This window comes from Lodderomyces elongisporus, chromosome 3 (assembly GCF_030384665.1).
Source record: "Lodderomyces elongisporus chromosome 3, complete sequence".
Taxonomy (NCBI): domain Eukaryota; kingdom Fungi; phylum Ascomycota; class Pichiomycetes; order Serinales; family Debaryomycetaceae; genus Lodderomyces; species Lodderomyces elongisporus.
The window spans coordinates 1977611-1993466 of NC_083675.1; the positions used below are offsets into that span (position 1 = coordinate 1977611).

The following is a 15856-nucleotide window of genomic DNA, read 5'->3' on the forward strand; positions in this document are numbered from 1 at the left end:
GAGGAAAAAACTAGCGCGTACGCACACGACCCCCTTGCATTGGATTTCGTTTGTAGTTTATTTGTCTTTGCAAAATGTAGAACAGAATACATGTGTTGACAATAGGTCGGATAAGACACAACATAACCAGTTATTATGACAAAGGCATATAAATAGAAGCCTCAGATCAATTAGTGGTAACATACTTGAAGCTAAAGTCCCGTTGTCTCTATAATTCTTAGAATGAAGGTCTTGTTTCCAATTGTAGCAGAGAGAGAGTGTGTGTGTGTGAGTGTGTGTAAAATAGAGTAAAAAAAAAAAGACAAAGGAGACGTCGACCATACGCGGGACTTTCGTCTATTTCCCAACTTGTCAGTGAGTTGTACAGTCTACAAAAAACAAAAATATTGCGAGAAAGAGTGAGAAATTTGTTTTTTTGTAGAACTACTGAAATGTAGAAATGTCCCAAAAAGATTGAATCTAGTAACTTCCTTCAAGTTCTAGTAGTGGTCGTATCCATATATGAGCAAGACTCTTTTAAAATCTCTACACATCTTCCTTCATGATATATATAAAGAAAAAAAATCTGCTTAGATCAAACCAACGTAAACAAGATTTGTTTATCAAAAGTTTTTTTTTTATATTTTTATATTTTTATATTTTTATATTTTTATATTTTTATATTTTTTAATATTTTTCTTAACATTTGATCCTGTTCCAAAAAAAAAAAAAAAAAAGGATCAGAAACAAGTTTACAACAAACAAACAAACAAAAAGCGAGAAAGTGGAAGTAAAAGTACAAGAAAAGAACAAGGTAAAACCCATCTTTACTACTTGTACAAATAACCAACCATCAACACTGTCAATACTACTACTACTACAACAAACCCATTGCTTTTTAGTTTTACGTGTACTTTCACTTTTTGCTTTTAAGCCAATACAAGTACAACAATAATTTCATAAGCCATGGTTGCGTTGTATGACAAAGGAACCCTTTGTTGGTTACCAGATGAAACTTTGGGGTGGATCGGAGCAGTGGTGACCTCAAACAAATTGGAAGGCAGTAAACACATTATAGAATTACAACCTGAAGTAGGGTCACTGCAGGATAAAAACAATGACGATGGCAAGAGTAACGTCATCACAATAGAAACAGACAATCTCTCTGAAGATAATGAGAAGTTGCCACCATTGAGAAACCCGCCCATTTTGGAGGCAGCAGAGGACTTGACAAGTTTATCATACTTGAACGAACCAGCAGTGTTGCAAGCCATCAAGTTGAGGTACTCACAACTACAAATTTATACATACTCTGGTATTGTTTTGATTGCAACAAACCCATTCCAAAGAGTAGAACAATTGTACTCACAAGATATCGTACAATTATACGCTGGAAAGAGAAGAGGCGAACTAGACCCACACCTTTTTGCCATTGCCGAAGACGCTTACAGATGTATGAAGGAGGATAACCGAAATCAGACTATTGTTGTGAGTGGTGAATCTGGTGCAGGAAAAACAGTCTCCGCCAAGTATATAATGAGATACTTTGCCACAGTCGAAGAAGACGTAAAGCAAGCCGTGGGCAGTGAACACAAGGCACACATGTCACAAGTTGAAGAGCAAATCTTGGCGACAAATCCAATCATGGAGGCGTTTGGTAATGCCAAAACCACAAGAAATGACAATTCGTCACGTTTCGGTAAATACTTGGAGATCTTATTTGATGAAAAGACATCGATTATTGGTGCTCGTATTAGAACATACTTGTTGGAGCGTTCAAGATTGGTTTTCCAACCTGCAACTGAAAGAAACTACCACATTTTTTACCAGATGTTGGCAGGTATGGATGAAGAACAAAAACTTGAATTGGGGTTAAAGTCCGCAGAAGATTACAACTACACTAATCAAGGTGGTCTCGCCAAGATTGAAGGAGTTGATGATGCAGAAGAATTTCAAACTACAAAGGATGCATTGTCCTTGATTGGTGTTGATGACACTCAACAGCGCCAGATTTACAAGATTTTAGCTGCTCTTTTACATATTGGTAATATTAACATTGCAGCCACCAAAAACGACGCCATCCTCTCCAGCGACGAACCTAGTTTAGTCAAGGCGTGCGAGTTATTGGAAATTGATCCCGTCAATTTTGCCAAATGGTGTGTAAAGAAACAAATCACAACGAGATCAGAAAAGATTATTAGTAATCTCAATCACAGTCAGGCTCTTGTGGCGAGAGATTCGTTTGCCAAATACATCTATGCCGCGCTATTTGACTGGTTGGTGGACTACGTTAACTCTGACTTGTGCCCACCAGAAGTTGCTTCCAAAGTAAAGCTGTTTATTGGTGTGTTGGATATCTATGGTTTTGAGCATTTCGAAAAGAACTCTTTTGAACAGTTTTGTATTAATTATGCCAATGAAAAATTGCAACAAGAGTTTAATCAACACGTGTTTAAATTGGAACAAGATGAGTATATCAAGGAAGAAATTGAATGGTCGTTTATTGAGTTCGCCGATAACCAACCATGTATTGATCTTATTGAGAACAAGATGGGTATCTTGGCTTTATTAGACGAAGAATCAAGGTTGCCAGCAGGAAAGGACGAATCATTTGTTGAAAAAATGTATCAACATTTGGACAAACCTCCTAGCAACAAGGTGTTTAAGAAGCCGAGATTTGGCAACACTAAATTCATTGTTAGCCATTATGCTTTGGATGTTACTTATGATATGGACGGTTTCATCGATAAGAATAGAGACACGGTTGGAGAGGGTCATTTGGAAGTCATGAAGAACTCCAAGAATGAATTACTTCAAGATATCCTTTCCATCATTGATAAAAATGCTGCAGCATTAGAGGCCAACAAGGCAGCAACGTCGTCAGGCCCTCCAAGGGGTAAAATTGCCAACAAGAAGCCCACCTTGGGTTCAATGTTTAAAAACTCCTTGATTGAGTTGATGAAAACAATTGACTCTACAAATGCGCATTATATTAGATGTATTAAACCCAATGAAGCTAAAAAGGCCTGGGAATTTGACGCATTAATGGTGTTGTCGCAATTGAGGGCATGTGGTGTTTTGGAGACGATTCGAATCTCATGTGCAGGTTTTCCTTCTAGATGGACATACGCCGAGTTTGCTGACCGTTACCATTCTTTGGTTCCATGGGAGTACTGGAAGGATGTTTTAAGTGGCAAAGACGTATCACCCGAAGCAGTTAACAAGCTATGCAATCAAATTTTAGCGTCAAACTTGGAAGATAAGGAGAAATACCAATTGGGTAACACCAAGATCTTTTTCAAAGCAGGTATGTTGGCTCAATTTGAAAAGTTGAGGGCTGACAAGTTGCACAGATCTGCCGTCATGATCCAAAAGAATATGAGAAGACGTTTCTTTAGACAAAAATACCTTGATATTCGCAAGTCTCATATTGCAGCTCAAAGTTTAATTCGTGGTTACGTAAAGCGAAGACAAATGCAAGAAGAAAAAGAGACACGTGCTGCGACATTATTGCAAACTTCCATTAGAGGGCATTTGGCTAGACAGCAGTATAAACGCACTCTTTCTGCGGTTGTTGCTTTGCAAAAGGCTATAAGAGGTTTGGAAGCAAGAAAATCATACAAACAATTGCGTTTGGAGAAATCGGCAATAACTATTCAGAAATCATGGAAAGGTTTCCAAGAAAGACAAAACTACAACAAGACTTTGAAATCCGTTGTTATTATGCAATCGGCATTCAGGAGGCAATTTGCATATCGTGAATTAAAACAATTGAAAGTTGAGGCCAAGTCTGTTAATAAGTTGAAAGAGGTGTCTTATAAATTGGAAAACAAGGTTATTGATCTTACACAGTCTTTAACTGCCAAGATCCAGGACAACAAGAAATTGATGGAAGAGATTCAAAACTTGAAAGAGTTGCTTTCGCAACAAGGTCATGCTCATGAGACATTGAAAACCAAGGAATTGGAGTATAATAATAAATTTGACGCTTCGCAGCTCGAGCATAAAGAGGAGGTTGAGGCATTAAACCGCGAACTCGAGTCTATTAAGTCCGATTATGCATCAGCGCAAGCAAAGATTGAGCAATTATCCAAAGAACAGCAGGAATTGAGACTGGAAGTGCAAAGAACATTGGAAGAGTTGAACCAAGCTAAAGGAGATCTTGTTAAGCGTGATACTATTGAAATAGACTTGAAGACTCACATTGAGCAATTGAAATCTGAATTGGCTCAATTGAATAATCCTAAGCTCCGAAACTCAAGTAAACGCCACAGCAGTCAAGGGATTGCCAGAAGTGCTTCCAACTCCATTGATAATCCGAGACCTGTTTCTGTCATTGCTGTTTCTAACGATGACAATTCCAACATTGATGATATTAACGATGAGCTTTTCAAATTATTAAGAGATTCACGCCAGTTGCACCGTGAAATTGTCGAAGGATTGCTCAAAGGTCTCAAGATACCTCAAGCTGGTGTTGCTGCAGACTTGACGAGAAAAGAAGTTTTATTCCCTTCGAGAATTATAATCATTATCTTATCCGATATGTGGAGACTTGGTTTAACAAAAGAGAGCGAGGATTTCCTTGGCGAAGTTTTGTCAACAATCCAGGGTCTCGTTACCGTGTTGAAGGATGATGACGTTATCCCACACGGTGCATTTTGGTTGTCCAACACTCATGAACTTTACTCCTTTGTTTCATACGCTGAGCGAACAATCATTGCCAATGATACACTTTCCAATGAAATGAGTGAAGATGAATTCAATGAGTATTTGAAATTGGTTGCCGTTGTTAAGGAAGACTTTGAATCTCTTTCCTACAATATTTACAACATGTGGATGAAGAAGATGGAAAAGGATTTGGAGAAAAAAGCAGTGTCAGCAGTGGTGATGTCGCAGTCCTTACCTGGCTTTATGGCGCTGGAAAGTTCACCCTTTTTCAGTAAAGTTTTCTCGACTAATGTCACATATAAGATGGATGATATCTTGTCTACATTCAACTCGCTATACTGGTCGATGAAGAGTTACTACATTGAGAATGAGGTGATTGTTAGTGTTATTACTGAGTTATTGAAATTTATTGATGCATTGTGTTTTAATGACTTGATAATGAGGAGGAACTTTTTGTCATGGAAGAGGGGTTTGCAATTGAATTACAATGTGACTCGACTTGAAGAATGGTGTAAATCCCATGACATTGAAGATGGGTCTGCATGTTTGATTCATTTGCTACAAACAGCCAAGCTTTTGCAATTGCGTAAAAACACTCAGGAGGATATTGACATTATTTACGAGATTTGCTATGCCTTGAATCCCGCCCAGATACACAAAACTATTGGTGCTTATAGCTCGGCGGAGTATGAAACCCCAATTGCGCCTTCAGTAATGACAATCGTTGCCGAAAAGACCAAAGAGAGCACAAACGATGATTTGTTCCTTCAAATGTCTGCCGACGGACATTTTGAGGATCCATTCAGAAGCATAGAATTAAGGCCGTTCTCCAGAGTTGAAGCCTACGTGCCAGCATGGTTGAGTTTGCCTGTGATTCGCAGAATAGTTGAATTGGTGGCAAAGAACGCCTCAGTACAGGAGACACATCCTGAGTCTAATGGTGTATAAAGAATTTAGTTAATCAATTGTTTTGTTCAATAAATAAATATATAAATACATACATAAATACACCTAGATATATACACATATTTAAAGGGCTTATCATAATAGCATTAAAGTATATCTACCCCCCCCCCCCCCCCCCCCCTCCTTCCATTTATCCCCAGACCCATATCTCACTAACGTACCAAATCCAATCTTTGTAATAAATGACGGAAGCATGTGTACTTTATTCAAAATTAATATCTTTAGTTCATGGTCTCGTTTGTTCCTTTCAACTTCATTTGCAAAGCATGTAACCCATGATTCTTAAACTCATCATCAAGAGCTCCATATACTAAACGATGTCTGCTTGGTAAATTCAACCCATTAAATGCTTCGCTTTGCATTTTTACAAAGAAATGAGATTCCGTAGTGTTGGTTGCGCCTCGTAATCCATGATGTCCTGCATGCTTGTGAGAATCGTTTCGTACCTCGAGAAAAGTCGGCTTAAAATTTGTCGTGAGCTTGTTGGCAATCGATGTCTCTATTGGACCTTTCGTTGACACTGATGTTGACATGGATTTAATGCAACGTCTGAACATGTATTAATGGTGAAAATTGTTTGTGCAATATTAGAATATTTAGTTTATGGTAGACACGAATTTATAGTATGTAAAAGAAGAGTTTTATATATGCGATAGTAGAGTGATAAAATTTGATAATTTTGTGAGATCTCTCAGATCTCAAATCTTAAATCTCCAAAAAAAAAAAAAAAAAAAAAAAGAAAAAATTCGGGCCCTACACCTCGAGTAATTCCTCCGACATCTTTGAGCTATACAGACATTTCAAGCTAGTTGCAAAAGCAATTATTACCTTACTTTCACTGTCATTTTTTTTTTCTTTTCAATTTGTCCTTTCCCCTCCTTTCCTTTTTTATTTTTATTTTTACTTTCCACTATCCACCACCCCTCCCATACCTTTTCTCCGCAGCTCTTTTTTTTTGTATCCACAACATGCTTACATTTGCTCCGCGCTTGACCAGAACAACTTATTACGGTTTTCGCTGTTGTTTTTCAACATCTCTCGGGCTACGGGAACCTAAAATCGAGACAGTTGATTTAGCATATGAGAAATACCCATATGAAAACTCCACCAAGTCACCATTAATCTTGCTTCATGGTATATTCGGTTCCAAAGCAAATACACGCACAGTATCTAAGCAATTGGCAGAGCGATTGACGCGAGACATTTATGCTCTTGATCTTCGAAATTTTGGATCAAGTCCGCACGCCAAAAGATTGGATTATCCCAGTTTATCTGCAGATGTGGAGCAGTGGATTGACAACCAGGACTTTAAAGAAAAACCCATTTTGGTTGGTCACTCTATGGGTGCCAAGACTGCTATGGCATTGGCATTGAGAAGACCAGAGTTGCCTAAATTTGTGGTGAGTGTGGATAACGCGCCAATCTCATTTGGCAACACTGGGTCCAAGTTTGGAAAATACATTAATCAATTGAGAGTTGCATTGGAAAAACACAAGTATAACGATATTAAGGATGTTGATGCCGAGTTGGCAAAAGTGGAGCCAAATAAAGTTATCAGACAGTTTTTGCTCATGAATATGAATAGAGGTAAAAAGAATGAACCAGTAACTTCCAAGATTCCACTAGATATAATTGGTGATGCAGTTAATAAAGGTTTCATTGCCAGTTGGCCCTATGACTCTAACGTTCAAAGATGGACTGGACCTGTTTTGTTCATTAGGGGTACTGAGTCACATTACGTACCTGATGAAGTTATACCGGAGATTGCTGCTCAGTTCCCTGATTTTGAAATTCGTGATATAGAGAGCGGGCATTGGGTGATTAGCGAGAAGCCAAAAGAATTTATGGATGTCTTGCAAGAGTTTATAGAAAGAAAGGAAGACGATTAATTAGTAGACTAATTTCTAGATGTGATGAATTTTATTACTTTCAATCATATACAAATAGGGATACATATACACTTGTGATATATGTATATATATGTATATGTATATACATATATATGTGTGTGTGTCTATGTGCATACCATACTTGCTCATTATATATCACTTACTTTAGCGGTTCCGTCGCCTACAAAGTCACCATAGATATCGAATCTTCTTTGATAGTGGACTGGAATACCTTCTCTAGCTTTTGGCAACAAGCTCTCATCCAACTCGGCATACAAAATCTCCTCGCCCTCACCAGCCTCGGCTATGATATTACCCAAGGGGTCCACAACTAAGGAGTGACCATAAGCTTGGTAGCCACCACCTTCAACGTCTCTCGCAGGTGAGCATAAAACAACAAAAGTTTCGTTATCCACTGCTCTTGCGCGTGCCAAGAGGTGCCAATGTAAGGGACCTGTAGTTGTGTTGAATGCACCTGGATAAAACATGGCAAAGGCATTATTTGGACTACGTGACGCAATTGAGGCCAATTCAGGGAACCTGATATCGTAACATATTCCCAAACCAACATTACCATACTCACCCAATTTGAAGACGGTGGCTTTATCGCCACCAGTCAACGTAAGAGATTCTTGAAAAGTAATACCGTTGGGGATGTCAATATCAAACAAATGGGCCTTGCGGTGTTTTGCAATTATTTTCCCCTCGGGGTTGAATGTTAATGAAGTGTTGTAGATTTTACGATCTGGTGATAATTCAGGTATAGATCCACCAATAATGAAAACACCATGTTTCTTTGCAAGTGAAGACAAAAGTTCGGTTGTCTCACCCTTTGGAATCGATTCGGCATAATTGGCAAATTGATCTACCGCGTACGGTGAATTGAAACACTCCGGTAACATAACTAGATCAACCTTGGGTGTTCTAGACGTAGCATCTTCAATGAATTTAGTGACTTTGGCGAGATTTGCCAGCTTATCTGCACCGGCTTTGAGTTGAATAAGTGCGATTCGCAATGATTTTGAAAGAGGAGCCTTGAGGACTGGGGCAATTGACATTATGTGCGTTGCTGATTGGAATTGAGTAATAGAAATAGGAAAAAGAAATAGGGAAATGGAAATGGAAACGTAAAAGAAAAGAAGAAGGAAGTTTAAAAAAGTGTTTATGAATTGCCGGAAATTAAGATTAGTCAGATATACATTTGTTACAACCTTTTTTTCTTTTTGGCTTTTGTTTTTTTCCCCCTCTGTCACATTGCGACCTAAGATAGGCGCATTGTGCCCATATTTCCACAAAGTGGAAATGCGTGCCAGACTCAAAATTAGGAGTTTCTGGTACTCCACTCATCTTGAGTGTAAATAGTAGAATATAAATACCTGACTAAAGTCGCACCTTAGACTTGAGTCAAATATATAGAAACATCGATAAAATACACATTTTACGGTCATAACAACTATAACGCAACTCCGTGAATATTCGGGAAGAGTGACGACTCCCCCGAATGCCTTCACTTACGACTTGTATGAGATAACTTACACCTTACACTTAAGAGCTTTACTATAATCATAGTGTATTCTGACATAGTAACACTTTATCGGAATGCACTCCTTCTGCAATAAATCTATTCGCTGGTACTAGCTCGCAAGGTAGCGAATTCTAGTGCACAGCAGTCGCACACTTACGAAGAGTAACGTTGCTATGTGACACCCTCTTTGTGTTGATATAAATACTTTTCAATTCCATTTACTCACCTATTTAATTGTAGCACATTGTTCCCATTTATCAACTATCAGTCAACGGAATTACGTAAGCAACCGATAAAGTGTGGCATTTTAATACAAAGTAAAAAAAATAAAATTGCAAATGCTATAGAGAATAAGGGTGTTTGGATTCGGAGGCAAGAGTGAGAAGAAGTGGTTAGGAAGATATAAAGAAGATGGTGAAAAGAAGGAGTAGATTATTAATACATTGATTGAAATCTTATTCTCCTAAGCAAACTATAGCTCCCACTTTCTTGCCATATTTTCATCCTTTACTCTACATACAAAGGCTCAAGTAAATACAGTAGTATTATTCCGCTTCTTTATTTTCTTCCCTTTCTTTAAATATTATAAAAGTGCATTCCCTATTTGGCCTCTTCATCTTCGAGTGTTGTTGAGTCTTCCGAGTTTATATTATTTTGCCGCCTGTTCTTTAATTGCAAATACAAATAAATCGTTGAAACAACGACACCAAACCCTGCCAATCCCATACCCATTCTATATGCGTTTTTCATGCCCAATACGGTTTTGTCAAACCCGGTCTGCATGTCCTTTGTTGTATAGTATTCCACTGTTCCAGCAAATCCTAATCCAATCGAGATCGAGTAATTGACAAATGTCGACACCAAGGAGCCTGCAATACCTTGCTGATGTCGTGGTAGGGCCGCGCTCATCAATATGACTGCCGAGGGAAACGACATGTCCATTCCGATTGGTTGGACGAGTAAACTAACAAATTTCTGAGCCCAGTAGATTTGACCTACTGGTCTAGTGCCCATGATAATTATCCCTGCTAAAAAGGCAATCATGGCAAAGAACATCACCAAAGCCGAGGGTAGTTTTGTTAAAAGGTAAGCGGCAGCAATTGCGGCAATGATACCTACTGGACCCGCAGGGATATTCTTTACTGCTGCCATTACAGAACTATCATTGTCAACCAATAGGGCCCATCTGAATTGATAATACAACCACACACCAAAACAAGACCATCCGGCACTGATACATGCCAATATAAAACCAGTATCCCCTTTGAGAACCTCCGGCGGCACTAATGGGTCCTGCACGCGCTTTTCAATAAAGTAGAAAGCTCCCATACAAAGAAAACCAGCAATAAGTAAAACGTAGACGTAGACCTTGTCCCATCCAACATTTGGGCCCTGATTGAAGGCAAAGTTGATAAGCACTAAACCACTGACTCCCAGTATTGATCCCCAGTAATCAAAAGAGCCTTTTGATTTGCTGCCTATCTTGTTTGGAATCACAAAGAACGCAATGCCTGCAATGACTATACTGACAATTCCACATACCCAAAATGTCCAAGGCCACCACGCGACATGAGCAAACATACTACTGAACAATGCTCCTACAATGAACCCGTTCGGTGCCACTGCACCAAACAAGGCAAAGCAAACGTTTTTTCTGAATATGTTTGGATAGAAATTGCCAATTAGGGCTTGTGAATTGGGCATCATAATTGCGGGACCAATACCTTGTAATCCCCTCATTGTGGTAAAGAACACTACTGATTTGGTCAATCCAGCAAAACCAACCAAGAGTGTAAATATTCCAAACCATAAATAGCCGATGATGAACATCTTTTTGTATCCAAACATATCTCCCAAACGGCCACTGGTTAGTATAAAAGTACCCACAGTTAGGGAATAAGCAGCAGAAAACCATGAGATCTCTCCTGGTTTGTCTTCTACTCCAAAAGCTCTTCCCACGATTACCATTGTAGGCATTGCTTGTGCGTTCGCGGCTTGTGTTAAAAGTTGTGACATGCACATTAAGAAAATGAAAGCTGCCTCATGAGGGAAGGATATCTCTTCGAAATTCGGTTGACTGTGGTATACTTCCTCACGAGTTGTTTGTTTGGAAATGTTTTCTTGTTTTTCATTTCTTGGAGTTTCCGATGCGGCTGAGTTGGCATCAAGATCTAGTGAATGGTCAGACATGACTTGTTTTCTATTTTGTTTTCAATTTTGTTTTCTATTCCAAATTTATTTCTTTTATCCTGTCTTCACGTCTCCTTCTCCTTCGTATATTATTCTATTATTGTGCTTATGAGTATGTGTATCTAATTGAATGTGCTTTCCTTGGGAAATGTTCTGTGCAGTGTTTTAGTTCTACCACAATGAAATACTGTAGAAGCTGAAGTTTGACAAACGTAGATTACAATCATTTAAGAGCATTAGCCGGGATATACATAAGTATATATATATATATATATGGTTGTAGTTTTTTTTTTTTGTTGTGGTTGTTATTAATACATGCAAATGGATTATAGCAGATAAAATTTTAAAAATTGGAATTAGCCTGGAAACTTCTTTTGTGATTTGATGTATGTGTTTCAATTCGATAACAACAGCAATCGGTACACGGCGCGAGCTCTCGGAAAAGATTCCGGACCAGCAAACAATTATTAAACCTCAAAATTAAACTCAAAATAAAAAGAAAATATGACAATAAAAAACAAAACATTTAAACCACAGTTCAAGAAGTTATAGTGAAATTAACATCTAGGGATGAGTGGAAAAAGGAAAAAAAGGCAAAAAAAAAGGAAACAAAAAGAAGGAAAAGGAGGGAAAGGAGGGAAAAAGAGGGGGTTCCATTTGACGCAGTATGATCTTCCTTGTTCATTTCCTCTTCTCCTTCTCCTTCTTTCCTTCTCTACTTATCGGAAAAGCTATTATCCTACATTTTCTTTCACGTCATTTTTTTTTTGTTTTGGAATATACTGCCAAGGGATATCATTTTATTGTTCAACTATATGTCTATAGCTCTAAGTGGTACAGTACTATGTGGAACAATATGGTAATGTTATGAGCAATGAGTAATTGACATCAATTCTTACATTGGCAACGGTTGAACTACTAGACCTGTCTACTTCTGTATTAACTTCTACTGTTCAATGCCGCACTATTGTAAGCATTAATCTAAGAAAGGGAAAATTAGCAAAGTTTTTTTCTTTCTTTGTGCTTTTTAGTTTCTTTGCTCGCGGAGAGACATCGGTTCTCGGATCGACCAATATACCATGTATATATGATAAATGTAAGTAAGATGCAAAGAATAAGCTAACTTGTAATTGTATAGAGGAATTATATAGAAAAATTAAAAAAGATGAAAAACAGAGAAGCATGTTGAAAAGTCTATGGTTACTTTATTGGTTCAAGTTGTGTCACTCCAAAGTAGCACATACGGCTTTTCTTTGTGTATTGGAAGTTACTTTGAAGAAACCCAAAAGATATATAGTTCAAAATTGTATAACAGATAGAGTGAAAAAAAAATAGTAATAATAATAAAACCGTGCTGAGTTGTGAAAACTTCATAAAGACGTTGGAACGAGATCAGGAAACCCAACCTCAAGTTCTAGATATGAATATTTATATAAAAAAAGAGAATTAACATTATCTAGTTCCCGCTGTTCAAGTAGCTTTGCATAATAGGTGCCAGAGTCCATGTAAAATAAGTTCACTTTATGGATGGGGGTGAATGTGGGAGTAAATTATAGATCAGTGCCGAAAGAAAGCAAAAAAAAAGAAAAAAGATAACGAGAAAGAAAAGGGGACCTAACACATACACGTATACGTAAATACCCTGCCTCTAAATACCTCCACACCTATACCATCCCACCACCCCTCATTATTTCCATTTCCTCCCATAAAAAAAACACATACTCACTCACACACTCACTCAGGCAGACAACCCACTTTTAGAGAAAGCAAAGAAGAAAGAAAAGAACACCCAAATCCATAATTTTTCCCACATTCCCATACATGTTACATCAACCAATCCAGTTTATCAAGTACACAAGCATTCAGGTATAACACCACATTGCTTATCAAAGAAACCTTTTCTTTTTCTCTCAATATTTTACCGCTAAAAAGTCCACATTAATCTCTTTTTTCAAACGGATCTAATAAAAGCCCCTTTATTTGATTCTATCTTTGCTTTTGTTGCTATTTTGGTGTTGTTGCTGTATCTTTCTGCACGATTTGCAGACAACCAAGATCTATTACAGACTAGCCAATAATCTCAAAAAAAAGAAAAGAATAAAACAAAAATAAAACCAGGAAAGAATTGAAAACAATAACAATCAACTTATCTCATAGACTTTTCAAACATTGTCTGGTTATCGATCTTGTGTGATTGGATTTAAGGAGTTTTGTTTAATTTACCAACAGAGAACGAAACAGAAAATAAAAACAAAAAAAAAAGAAGAATAAAAGGAACAAGAAGAAAAAGAAAGACAGGATTACAAATGAGTGAGATTGGTTTGTCTGAAAGCGATTTGCCACTTGCAAGAAGCAACCATAGTGACAATAATATTGGTCAGCCAAGAGTACATGACGCAAATGAAAATAAGAAAAGTATACAAGTTTCAACTACTTTGAGCCTTTTGGAAGCAGAGGTCAATACCACTTCTTCTCCAAAAAGTGTTCCATTTTATTTCTCTGATTTACAATCACCCGAGATTTCTCTAAACAATGTTAACCATGCCGAGTCCTTACATGCAGAAACAACTCATGCTCATGAAACTATTAGTGCCTCCTCAACTTCGTACCCCTTGAATGTCTACCAAGAGCAAAGTTATAACTTTTCGACATCTACAAGCTCAACAAGACACTACTCTATATCAGCCATGGCAACATACCCCACAGGAGAACAGAATGGCAGCGACAGTTGTAATGCTAATAATGTTAATGGTAATGGAAATAGTAATGGTAATGGTAGCGGTAGCGGCAACAATGAGTATGGCTGTAATTGTGCGGCTAGAGACACGTTACAAACAGCAAACTCTTCTTTTTCAGAAGAGAAAATACCCCCTAATTTACCCCAACGATTCAGAGTAGAGGATCGTTTCACTGATTATCTGAGCAAAACAGCAGTTGCCAAATGGTCTTCCGATGAGCTAAACTTTTTGGACCCTCTATTGATCAACGAAGGATACGATAATTCTGGGCTCAAAAATAGTGGGTTTAGTCCTCAGCCCTATTTTCAATTTTCTGAATCAAATTCTACTCCAAAATTTCAGAAAACACGCGATACAAGAAGCAGCACCAATAACAATAGCGTCAGCGGTGAAGAACGTTGGCTTCGAGCTTTGCATAACAACAATTTACGCCAACCTTGTAATCAGTTGGAGACTTTTTCTTTAAATTCAGAAAGTGAATACTATGTGAATGTTATCTCAAATCTACTGAGTGAGTACCGCCGTTTCAAATCTCCAACGGCATCAACAGAACACGGAGGTCTCTTACCTGCGCTTTCCTACCCTGACGATGTCGACGCACAAACATCATACGATAGAGAGTTTATTGAAACTGCAGAAGTTACCTTCAACACTGCCATAAATACTACTACCAATACTGCCAACAATACATTTTCCAATTCAGTTGCGTCAAAAAGTGGGAAAGAGCTCAGAAGACGCGCTTTGCGTACTAATCTCTGGCGCTATGAAAACTCGCCAGGTACTCCTTCCCCATTGAAATACAACATGGACTTATTGGTGATTCCTTCGTCACCAATATTTCATTACAAAGAGGCTAACAATAAAAAAAACTGGAAGATTTACAACCCTAATAATACACCTGCAGATGTTACTCCTAATAGATCACCGGCTGATTTACATGGTAAACAAGAAAATACAATAGTGGGTGAGAATATTGGCAATTCTTTTGAAAATGAAAAATATGAAACTACAACGAAAACGAAAAAGAAAAGAAAAGATCACTTTTCAGATGCTTCTGCTGAAGAAGAGGCTATGAGTTACAGACCAGTCCGCAAATATGTGCGTAAAGAGTTTGCCCAGCGTCCTTTTGTTTACCCGGTCACTTTCAAATTCAAATTGCGCAAAAATGCATTCAAATCCATTATAAAATTGATAAAGAAAACTCCAACAGCTCATAGAGCAGGTACCGCGTCGACTTACTCCTTTACAGCAAGTCAATCTTTGACTAGAGACGTCACATCTCTTTATGAAATATACGATAATAATGCAAAAGAAAATATTCCTGCCCCTTTTACAAAAGAGTTTATGGATTTGCAATATCACAAGTTTATTCCATTAGCACAGTTAATACGACTTCCAAATTTTCAATTACCAAAAGGCCAAGAATCCAACTACCAGCCTGATCTGTTTACACAACGATCCCATTTTCCAAAGAAGCCCACTAGCGGTAGCTTGGGAGCTTTCAGAATGAACCCTTCAAAGGATGTTGGTGAACAACAATACGATCGATACTATTCCAGATTGAACATTTACGAGCTTTCCCAAATTTTGGAATTGCACATGTACCACATTGATTTGACCAAGGAGATCGAATATCGAGTTTTGGAGATTTTTGGTAACTATTGTGATTTCAAATTGGGTCATCAAACTTGGATTAGAGATACGACAAAGGTGAAAAGACGTGCACTAATTGAGCAACTATATAGTTATTCGTCAATATTCTATCCAGAGATTGATGAGTTTAAATTGGAGGTGATAATCAGAAGAGGAAGTTATAGTTTGATGCAGTCGAGACTAAGAAGAGAGAGGCGGATAAAACAAACTCGGCTGTAAAATTGGAAAAAAAAAAAAAAAAAGGAACA

General features: G+C 37.9%; 6 protein-coding genes across 6 annotated transcripts; 3 read left to right on the plus strand and 3 right to left on the minus strand. All coding sequences in view use genetic code 12, as the record gives it.

The window, feature by feature from the left end:
• Positions 1-945: 945 nt before the first annotated feature.
• Positions 946-5595, plus strand: MYO2 (Myosin type-2 heavy chain 1; the record flags this gene model as incomplete). Its single annotated transcript, XM_001525580.2, has 1 exon — positions 946-5595. One exon carries the CDS (start codon positions 946-948, stop codon positions 5593-5595), a length of 4650 nt encoding a protein of 1549 aa, XP_001525630.2.
• A 239-nt stretch (positions 5596-5834) lies between these two features.
• On the minus strand, positions 5835-6146 carry uvi31 (BolA domain UV induced protein Uvi31; the record flags this gene model as incomplete). Its single annotated transcript, XM_001525581.2, has 1 exon — positions 5835-6146. One exon carries the CDS (start codon positions 6144-6146, stop codon positions 5835-5837), a length of 312 nt encoding a protein of 103 aa, XP_001525631.2.
• Positions 6147-6581: 435 nt separating this feature from the next.
• Positions 6582-7502, plus strand: PVL30_003047 (uncharacterized protein; the record flags this gene model as incomplete). Its single annotated transcript, XM_001525582.1, has 1 exon — positions 6582-7502. The coding sequence occupies one exon, from the start codon at positions 6582-6584 to the stop codon at positions 7500-7502; it is 921 nt and encodes a 306-aa protein (XP_001525632.1).
• A 149-nt stretch (positions 7503-7651) lies between these two features.
• Positions 7652-8560, minus strand: NIT3 (Omega-amidase nit3; the record flags this gene model as incomplete). The annotated part of the gene is made up of 1 exon (XM_001525583.1): positions 7652-8560. The coding sequence occupies one exon, from the start codon at positions 8558-8560 to the stop codon at positions 7652-7654; it is 909 nt and encodes a 302-aa protein (XP_001525633.2).
• Positions 8561-9627: 1067 nt separating this feature from the next.
• Positions 9628-11217, minus strand: PVL30_003049 (uncharacterized protein; the record flags this gene model as incomplete). The annotated part of the gene is made up of 1 exon (XM_001525584.1): positions 9628-11217. One exon carries the CDS (start codon positions 11215-11217, stop codon positions 9628-9630), a length of 1590 nt encoding a protein of 529 aa, XP_001525634.2.
• Positions 11218-13523: 2306 nt separating this feature from the next.
• Positions 13524-15827, plus strand: PVL30_003050 (uncharacterized protein; the record flags this gene model as incomplete). The annotated part of the gene is made up of 1 exon (XM_001525586.2): positions 13524-15827. One exon carries the CDS (start codon positions 13524-13526, stop codon positions 15825-15827), a length of 2304 nt encoding a protein of 767 aa, XP_001525636.2.
• Positions 15828-15856: the final 29 nt, after the last annotated feature.